General features: G+C 39.3%; 1 protein-coding gene across 2 annotated transcripts; it reads right to left on the minus strand.

Annotated features, from left to right (window-relative positions):
• Positions 1 to 7,545: 7,545 nt before the first annotated feature.
• LOC102794301 (uncharacterized) lies at positions 7,546 to 9,873 on the minus strand. Of its 2 annotated transcripts, none has more exons than XM_006784598.2 (3): positions 9,663 to 9,873; positions 9,249 to 9,581; positions 7,546 to 8,981 (listed from the first exon to the last, which is right to left on the minus strand). In XM_006784598.2, exons 1-3 carry the CDS (start codon positions 9,844 to 9,846, stop codon positions 8,140 to 8,142), a joined length of 1,359 nt encoding a protein of 452 aa, XP_006784661.1. In that variant the 5' UTR covers positions 9,847 to 9,873; the 3' UTR covers positions 7,546 to 8,139. The 2 variants fall into 2 exon arrangements, with proteins under 2 accessions (XP_006784661.1, XP_006784660.1); XM_006784597.2 differs by having other exon boundaries at positions 9,249 to 9,584.
• Positions 9,874 to 10,238: the final 365 nt, after the last annotated feature.

Raw genomic sequence — 10,238 nt, forward strand, 5'->3', positions numbered from 1 at the left:
ATTCTTTTTTATATTCTTTTATTTTTATTATTTTTTATCATCACGTTTTGTAGCAGGGAAAAAGTTATAGTTTATTTCAATAAAGCCTTTGATCCGGAGAAGAACAGGATGTTAGGAGAAGACCGGGATCTGGTGTGTTTACACCTGTGTGTTCTGACCTCATGACATCCTGAAGATGCTGTTACCAAAGAGACTGATTTTGGGGCATTTTACACATTTTTGTCCATTAAGCTATTTTTAACCATTTAAAAAGTGTCAAATTTGAAGCCTTCAAATCAAAGTAACACCTTTTTTTCAAATTCATACATCAGTCGTTAATATTTTCTACACGTCTCCCAGAAAATTTAAAGCATACAAACAATTTTCGGGGAAAAATCTTGGAATACACATATTTTGATAACATTAAAACTTGACATTCACACTGGAACTTATTAAATTATTACAGTCATTTAGTGACTCTTAAAATAACTTAAGAAATGTTAAAAGTACCTGCAGCGAAGTCCAGGGGACTGTCGAGGAGTCGGGGTTCACGAGATGAAAAACAAGTACAAACGATCCAAAGATGAAGTACTTGTTGTCGCTTGCAAGTAAAATCCGCTTTCAGAAAAATATTTTCCAAAACTTAGCTTTCCACAGGCTGAGGTTGGAGCAAGTCAAAACAAGTCCAATAGCAAGTGTAAAGTGAGGAATGGAACATTGTGCAGTATTTATATACCCTCTGCAGGCCATGGTTACGGTTGCAACATGCGTGTGCACGTGATACAACTATATAAATGGAGCTCACCGCAATGTAATTTACAGTTAATTCATGATCATTTATACTTACTGCCTTTGTCAGCCTTTATGTAGCATGTATACTAACCACGTAGGTATAGGTATACCAGGAAATAAACACAGATATTAGAAAGCAGCAAATCACTCAAGCAAACATCTGGTGACTAACATTAGCATATAGCTCATGCTAATGTTACATCTTCACATTTTTCTTTTCAAAGCTAACAATAACTTAGCGTTCTCGCTACTCACCATGCTTTTAAACAGTTATATGTTAGCAATGACAACATTTAACAAATGTTTTTAAAATGCTAGCCGTGCTAATTAGCCTTAGCAATTGCTTGAGGTCTTGTTTCCAGCTCTAGTGGTCATAAGTGAGCCAGCCTTTGGCACGAAAATCAATCTTGTAAAGCTCACTATTAAACTGTCAAAAAGCCTTAGAACCTAGAAACTATGATACTTACAACTTTGCTATGTTTGTGTCATAACATATAGCAAGACCCCATAACGATAACTGACCTTTGACCTCTTCTCAAGATTAATCGTAAGGTTAAAGAAATAATGCTATATAGAGCTATTTTAACACTATGTTTTTTACTGCCATTGTTTGACTACATATACGCATAAAGGAAATGGGGATTCTAAATATCAGGTTATTATGACTTTATTATAAACCTTACAGTAACAGGTTAGAAGTGTTAAGCAAAGATTAGTTTTGGAAAAATCACATTTGTGATTAAAACTTTTTACTTCATATTTATTACTAAATAATTGAATAAATTATACTCAAGTACTGAATACTCACAAAAATAGTAAATATACTGAAAATTATGTCAAGTATTAAAATGGTTTTCAAGTGAGCATATAAACCATTGACTGTAGAAAAGATGGACGACTTGACACCGCCTCCTACCATTGTGCAAAAATGAATATCCCGCTTGTGGAGGCTGCCATCTTGCAAATTTGGAGCCAGAGTCTGCACAGTAGTGACTTGAGGTGGAGCGACTGTGTAACGCTCCCGCCCACACACCCGCTGGACGTGACCGCTAACACGCCCCTCAAATGGTTTTCAACTGAGCCAACTTGCCTTTTGAGTAAATGGATGTCAGTGATAAATCAGTGGTGATTCACCTGCAAATGTTTTTAACAAACTTTGTTTTTTGTAGAATTCATCAGCAGCTGTGGAGAAATGTATTTGAATATCTTCTGGTTCCACTTTTCCTTACCAGAAAGCTGAAGATGGCTAATTCCTGACAAGGTCACACAACTCAGCGCTTATCCTGGGTGTTACATCTTCCGTGCAGCACTTCCAGAGAAAACGAGAGAGCAACGACCACTCATTAACACCAGCCAGAAATCTGTCCCTTTCTGGCAGCTGTGGAAACTTCCAATAAGAAAGTTTGCATTCTTAGAACAATGCTGGGTCATGTGTGATGTGTCATCATATGAGGATATTACATTTTGATTTAATTCTTCTCAATTAAGTGTTTTGATCGTTGATCCAGTATGGCAGCTTTGTGTTGTGCTGCAAGTTAAAACTCATTGTCCTCATGAGCACAGCATCTAACAGCTCTCCTTAAAAAAGTCGATTGACTGGACACAATGGTTTCCAGTGGGAGATATATTCATTACTCATCCATGACACTGGAGAAGTCACCTGGATGAGTGATAAAAGAATTTTCCATGGAAAACCCAGAGGAACTAAACTTTGTTGTTGTTTCTCTGGGCTCAATTTCAGCCTCAGGAGCATCTCTCAGAAGAAAACCGTTTTGCAAATAATAAGATAAAAAGATTGTTGAACCAGATGGTATTCTCTTAGTTTAAGACCAAACTCAAACAGTTAATTGACATTAGACTGGAATTCATAAGATGAATAGAAATACTGCTGAAGCTAAATGATTCATTCATGTGTGTATATATATATATATATATGATTTTTTTTCTCCAATTCACCAGGTCTGTAAAGTTCAGTATGACTGTGGTACATGATACAAAAGAATAAATACAGAAGAATAAAAACTTTATGTGAATAACTTTACTCTTCTTAAATATAACTCAGGAAACAAGTAAAAGTACAAATGTGTACAAGTTAGAGACTTCCTCAGTAAGTTTACACTCTTTTGGAGTGATTTTAATTGTGTGTTAAAGGAGAAAGAGATTAGGAGGTTAAGTAGAGGATGAGGCCGTCTCCTGCATGAAGTCCAGGTGCTGGTTTTCCAGTGTGTGTGTCTGATGGCCCAAGGCTGCCTCAGAGCTGTAACACCATCAACGGCTGCAGTATGGAACAGATGTGGGTGTGTCCTCATCTCCCAGAGGAGTCCAAATCGTCAAAAAACAGCCCCACAAAAACGTGAAAATATAAACAACCAGACTATCAGCAGTGATTTAAGTACTTTAAGACCTCTGTGAAAATCATTTACAGTATATATCACAGAATTTGAGGCCTTTATAATCACAGAGCATACAGAGAAAAGTACTAAACTGAATCAATTTCAGCTTTCGTTTCTCATGATATATATTGTATTAATAATTAAATTTCATTATCTGTAGCTTTACCACACATTTGCCACACAGGTGTAGATACTCTAGGTTCAGTGAATGCTTAAATTGCATTGATTAGAATATACTGGACATTGAAAGCTTAGATTCAGCGCACTGTGTTAGAGGCTGGGATTTGATGAATTCATCATATATACAACCTTTGATCATCGTTTATGCCCAGTTGAGAATGATTCTGTGCACTCACATATTAAATGAGCTGAAATCAGTAGTGTGATCTCCAGTCTTGATATAAGGAATGAGAGAACTGACAGCTGTTATTTTAATCAGCCTGTCTCAGTTGTTTTAACTCTAAGTACCATAGAGTAATGTGGTAACATCTGGACTGACGAGTTTACTGTCAGCATTTTAATCGCTAGTTTAAAGACTGTAGGCTGCAGCCATTGCTCTAACACTGTATAAATGTAACAGGCCTCAGTGCTGGTTCTAAGAGTCTGAGCTGCTTCCAGCTTTATTTGTGAAGAGCACAGCAGCTTACAAAACACGTAGCTAGCTTGTACAGCTGCGACCTTAAAATAACGGGGCTACGTGCAGTGATGCTAGCGTTAGCCATGTTAGCGCGTTACCTTCAACAGTGGTCAGACTGCGAAAACAGGCACTCAGTCAGAGGTTGGGCTCCCCGTTTCGCTGCAGGGTCCCTTCATTCTTCACATATCCGTGTCAAGCCGACTGTACATCCCGTGGCTGAACGGCCTTTGTACAAGCACTCACGCTTCTTAGCAGGGCGAAGCTATGAGCTAGAAAAATCCAGGCAGACAGCCTGTATCTGTCCAACCAATCAGAGAGCTCCTTACATCCCATGGTGTGGCTAATTTGAATAGCTGCAAGGAAATTGTTAATCGAAGAGCTAATCCAGCAGCTAATCCCAGAGCAAACAGGAAAGGGAAAAGGATTTTGAAATGCAGTTTATTAAAATGCAAATTGAAAAAGGATTTTGAAATGCAGTTTATTAAAGTGCAAATGGAAAAGGTTTTTGAAATGCAGTTTATTAAATTGGAATTCAAAAATGAATTTACAAATGCAGAATTTATTCTGCAATTCATTATTTAAGCACAGAATTCTTTATTTCGATGCGCATGGCTCTTGTGGTCCTCCATACCATAGGGATTAAGTAAAGCGCTATAAAAATACAGGAAATTTAATCTAATCAATTATTCCCGTGATTCTGGTACATTTTGGTGTTTTTGGTTAATGTCACATCTGTCTGATTTTATGATGCTATACTGGATCGTTTACTGAGAGAAATTTTCAATAAACGCAGCAGCTTATTTAGTTTAAATACTAACCTTTATAGGTTATTGTAAAATCGTAACCAGTAGCGGTTTTTGCACGGTTGCCCAGGGCGGCATCATGGGCATCGGCAAAAAAAAGGTGCTCATACTCATGCTGCCCCGACATCCTGCCAGCGCAATTTAGGGATGGCATAGAAACCAATCGGTTTTCTATCGCCCATTTGCTGGGAGTAACGGCGCCCTCCGTTTGCGAGGTGCGCCTGCTGCTTGCGGCACAGGGAGGAGAGGGCGGGGCGGCGGGGGATTCACTGGCTGGCTGGAGCAGCATCTAATAACCAGCTCGCAAAATACAACAAAATAAAAACAAACCGACAAACACGAAAACACCAAACATTATGATACAGACTTATAATTTGCACCAATGTTTTTTCTAAATTCTATACGCGAAAAGTGAGCGCGAGAGCCCTCAGTGCGACTGCTTGCAGCTGAAGTCAAAGTAAACTTTATTGTCATCTCCGCTACATACAGTCCAGAGAGACGAGACGACGTGGCTTACAGCAGTGCTGTACTGCTGCCAAATGGATCACATTTCATTCATAATGCTGTAAATCCAAGACCATTATGTATTCATGATTTGAATCCTGGTTTGTTTGAAATCCCAGAAATAAACCCTAGACAAAGCATGTGAAAGGTTATCTTGTGGTGATCCTCGGGTTGGGGGATGGGTGTTCATACTGGAGTGCAAAATTAAAACCAATGGATGATGGACAAGAAAAGTTCAAAGCCATCAGGTCCTCAGTTTAGAAAAAGGAGAAAACAAGAGGAGGAGAAACAAGAAAAAGATACAGGTAAGCGGACGTGTCATTGGATAATGGCAGGTCATCCTGAAACAATCAGAATCAGAATACTGTATTAATCCCTAAAGAAATTATGTGGGTTACAGTTGCTCCAAGACGAAATTGTAAAAATAGTAACAGTAACAGACTTAACTCCAAACAATACATTATGTTACAGATTTTACACATTTAAGAAATAGCACTAATATATACAGATCACTCAATTCTAAATATCAAGATGAACAGAGGCGATTATAAATAAATATCAAGAAAATTGACAAGAATATTACAGAGTAGAAAAGAGCGTGCGTAAAACGGGTGTAACTATTGCAATGTTTACAGTGCATTAGATGGAGGAGTTGTCCAGGGAGATGGCCACAAGCCACAGATATCCTGTGTTGTTCAGTGGTGCTTTTTGGCAGTCTCTCACTGAACGTGCTCCTGTGGCTAGCCAGTACGTCATGGAGTGGGTGGGAGGTATTATCCATGATTGTCCTTATCTTGGACAACATCTGCCTCTCAGACACCACCCTAACCACCCTCCAGAGGGAGTGGCACCAAACAGGCTAGGACCACCCCTGATCGTACGGGGATTGAAGTTTGAAATTCGCGTTTGTAAAATAGTTTAAGGTGTGCTCAGAGTCCTCAAAAGTTGCGCATAAATCACTATACACAAGCAGCTAAATTTCACTCTGAACTACAACGGGAAAAAGGCGAAAGGTCTTTATCAAAGGCGCAGTTAAATGCTGCAACAATATTTTACAGTACAGCAACTTTATTGTATATATTCATTTTTTATTCGTTTATTTATTTAATTTTTCTGCATGAAGATGATATTTTCTTTAAATATTTTTAAAAAAGTGATCGACTAACGCAGTTCATTTTAACGAAAGAAATAATCAGACTTAATTAACGTGATGAGTTTTCGTTATTGATACTTCTTGTTTATAAAGTGATGAATTAACGATTAAAAATACAAATATATATATAAAATATTACAATAATACTTTTTTAACCCATTTGAATTGAAACTGTGAAACTAAATGAGAAATAATTTTTTACGGGAAACTTAATCTGAATAAATAAAGCCGACATGTTTATCACTCCACTTTGCTTGGGTGACACTGGAAGTCAAGGTGATGAGGATGACGTGTTGAGCGGCAGGTATAAAAGCAGAAGCCAACAATAGAATGTGACTTTCACATGTGAGCGCTTCCAGGAGCTTTTACAATGCTTTGAAAACTCTACATCAACGACTTCCAAAGTTTTAAAAACTTGAAGAAACGACAATCAAGAACCCAAAAACGAACTCCCGTGGATTACTGCGTGAGCAGTAGGCCTACCTGCTCTCCGTTAGTGTCACCCGTGTAACTGATGAAACCGCGGTGAAGCCAGCCGCCTCTTAGCCGCCGCCTAACTTTTCTTGCGCTGCTACACTAGCCTTTACGGCAGCGCCTTTTCTCCTTCTTTACCGATGGCAGACCCGAGCACACTTACACGCGCGCACACATTGCATTGGGACAGCCTGGTTGCATCATATTCAAAAAATCATTAAAAATCATACTTGATAGTTGACATCAAACTTTCAACACATTCCTCCTCTGGGCCACCTACTGTCCCTCTGAGGCAAGTTTCATCTATATCTGCTGTAATATTCCACAAAAATTAAAGGAAAAGTCTGTTCACATTTAACAACTTTCAAGGAGTGTAATAGCGTCTTATTAAAAATATAATAAAAAACATCTGTGATAGTTGACATGAATTTCTCAACAGATTCCTCTTCTTCGACACCTACACAATGCTACACATGCTAAAGTGGCAACCGCTAACAGTACTCAAGTAAATTTAAGTATGTAAGTTTTTGGAAAAATGTACTTCTAACAGTACTTTATTGCACCATGTTCATTCACTCGTGAGCTGCTGTAATATGAATCAAATGACTGAATTGCCACCTCAGCATGCAGTCAAGTTCTATACTCTTGCTAATGACCTACTAATTATATTTACGTGTGTTGCAACAAGCACACATGGTTTCAGAGATTGGAGTTCGAGACCCCTGTTGTCATGTAATGCTTATGTTTTTATTTAAAAAACAGACACAATGAAAATATTCAAAAAAACGACAATTTATTTACTTTGGAGACACAAAAATTGTCTAGTAGAAAATGTTTGTCAGCTGAATGAATTCATTTTTATTGTCTTGCCCTTTAATGTACATGCTAGTTTTGTTTTGACAACTACCTATTAAAACTGAGACATTGTGTTCATCTCCTTTAACTCTACAGTTTGCATTACAGCAGCTTTCTTTATTAAATTTGTCTTCACTAAAGAATTTCTGGTTTGCATTTGCACTGATACCCAGAGACATCTGCTCACACGAGCTCTTTCAGTTTGTGGGGTAAAAGTTGCACATATTACTTATAGAGATTGTTATATGACTCACATCTAATGTGACAATGATAATGATAAGACACAGTTTAATAATATTGTTAGTCTCTAATGAAATGAAGATATATGGTTCTAGGCTCGCCAAGAACCTGGTTTTACACAGAGAAATAACGTGTTGTTAGGAGAGGGATTTGCATTGGTGAAAGTGTTGAAGACACTGATGATGAGAACTGTGGACTGCAAATGGAATGATTTTATCCTAACATGCTTCCTTGAGTCCTACAGTTGTAACATCAGTTGCAATTAAAATAAAGGGTTTTAGACATGTCACTTCTGTCTCCTGTGAACAGTCACAGTGGGTGAGTGTAATCGGTTCTGTCCTCTTCATGGATCTTCAGATGTGTGTTTAATTGGCTCTTCCTTTGAAAGGTTTTCCCGCAAAACAAGCACGAATGAGGCCTCTCCCCTGTGTGCGTCACCCTGTGAGTCTCCATGTCACCTTTACGATTGAAGCGCCTGCCGCACTCTGTGCACTGGTACGGTCGCTCTCCTGTGTGGATTCTCATGTGTAACGTCAGGGCTCCGCTCTGCCTGAAGTTCACGCCGCATTCCTTACAGCGGTAAGGCTTCTCTCCTGTGTGGATTCTCACGTGATCTTTCAAATGACTCGACTCTTTAAAACGCTTAGCACAAATGGGGCATGTGTGCCTTCTCTCCCTTATGAAATGATTTCCATCTTCTTCCATTGTTATACTGTCTCCGTCCTTGGAGTTCAACTCAGAGATTTGTCTTTTCTGTTGTCTTGTTCCCGATGGTTTGAGCAGCTTAATCCCCACACCCTCTATGTTTTTAGTATGGTCACTCTGACCAACAAGCTGCTCTGGCTCTACAGAGTGGACAGACTGAGACTCTCCAGACAGTGTACAGCCTTCAACATCTGTCCTGTTTTCTGTAGTAAATGCATTGTTGCTCAGACTGCATTTGGGGCTCAGGGTTAGAGAAGGAGCCTCATTATAATCATCTACTGGCTGATGAGGTAGTGTACAGTCACAGTCCGCCTCTTCCTGAGGTCTAGATGATGTAAACGCCTGTACTTTTATGATCTGAGATGTATGACGGTTGTAGCGGTGCTGATACTGGCTCTGGTCTTGTTGAGTCCCATGATTCTTAGAATAAGTGATCTCCAGTGGATCTAAAAAAATATTATGTTATTATATTAAAATATTAATAATAAAATATTAATAATAAATTGCCATCATTTTTAATTATTTATATCTAATTAGTACCACGGTTATCAGTATATTTGAACATGAGAGACGGCTGCTTGACATTTCCTTTCACCTTTCTGTTTAACATTGAAACACAACATGAATGTAAAGGAAATTTTTCTCATTCCAGCACTCAGACTGATATAAGAACAAAATAACTGATGCCAGCTTTTCCTGGATGTGCTCCTCACCTTCTGGGTTAAGTTGTTGAACTTCTGACTCCGCATTTATTCCGCAGGTAGATGTTAAACACTCATCTCCGTGTGGCTCAGCTTTGATAGCTGCTGCCTGCTTAACAGTTAATACAGTGTATAGGTGCAAGGGTGGATCCTCGTGATCTCCTCTTGTCACAACCTCAGGTGACACTGTGGTATCACTCTGCTGCCTACAGGAGGCTCCTTGCTGAGCATCCCTTTGATCATGCTCCTCTTTAATGTGCAGGATGCTCTGGGGCTTTGGGCTCACATGTGGGGTAGAGCCCTCGGGAGAAGCCTCTTCATCACTGCAGGCACTCAAAAGATGATCTGCTGAATGGTACGAGAAAAGTCTAGAGGTGAAACAGCTGCAGCCTTTAACATAAAGTAATGAGTATTACATTTACACACCTGATCTGTGTAGCCTGACTTCAGGCCAGGAGAGCAGTGATCGCAGCTGATTTATCTCCTGCTTGGATCGGCTGATCTCTCCCTGGTAGTCTATTAAGGTTTTCTCCACAGCCCCGAAAATCTCCACCGCCGCCGCGGTGAGCCGCTCGGTGATGAGCGCGTTTAGGTGGTGCAGTGTGCCCATGTCTGGTCTGATCCGGTGGAGGTTTCACTGATCAGCTCCAGACGTTGGCTTCCTCGTTGGTGTCAGCGACAAGCGTTAAGCTGTTGGGATATCTCCCTCTGCTGGTCGCACGCGATGTTTTCTGCACCACATGCTTGCAGCGGAAAAGCAAGTCACACCTGACTTGTAGCTATGTTAGAGCAGATAACTGCAAAAGCCCCGTTTTTCACATATAATTAAAGTTACTTCGTGGGAAGAAAAAGCAAAGTAAAGTGTGTTTTTAGATGACACAGACTATATTAGACACACAAATAAGAAAACAAATACTGCAAATCTTGAATTAGGAGTATAACTTATGAAGAAAAGCAAGAGTTCAAACAAACTACTGTGGTTTTAATTTTCATTATATTCCT

Source organism: Neolamprologus brichardi, chromosome 5 (assembly GCF_056152115.1).
Source record: "Neolamprologus brichardi isolate AB-2024 chromosome 5, ASM5615211v1, whole genome shotgun sequence".
Classification (NCBI taxonomy): Eukaryota; Metazoa; Chordata; class Actinopteri; order Cichliformes; family Cichlidae; genus Neolamprologus; species Neolamprologus brichardi.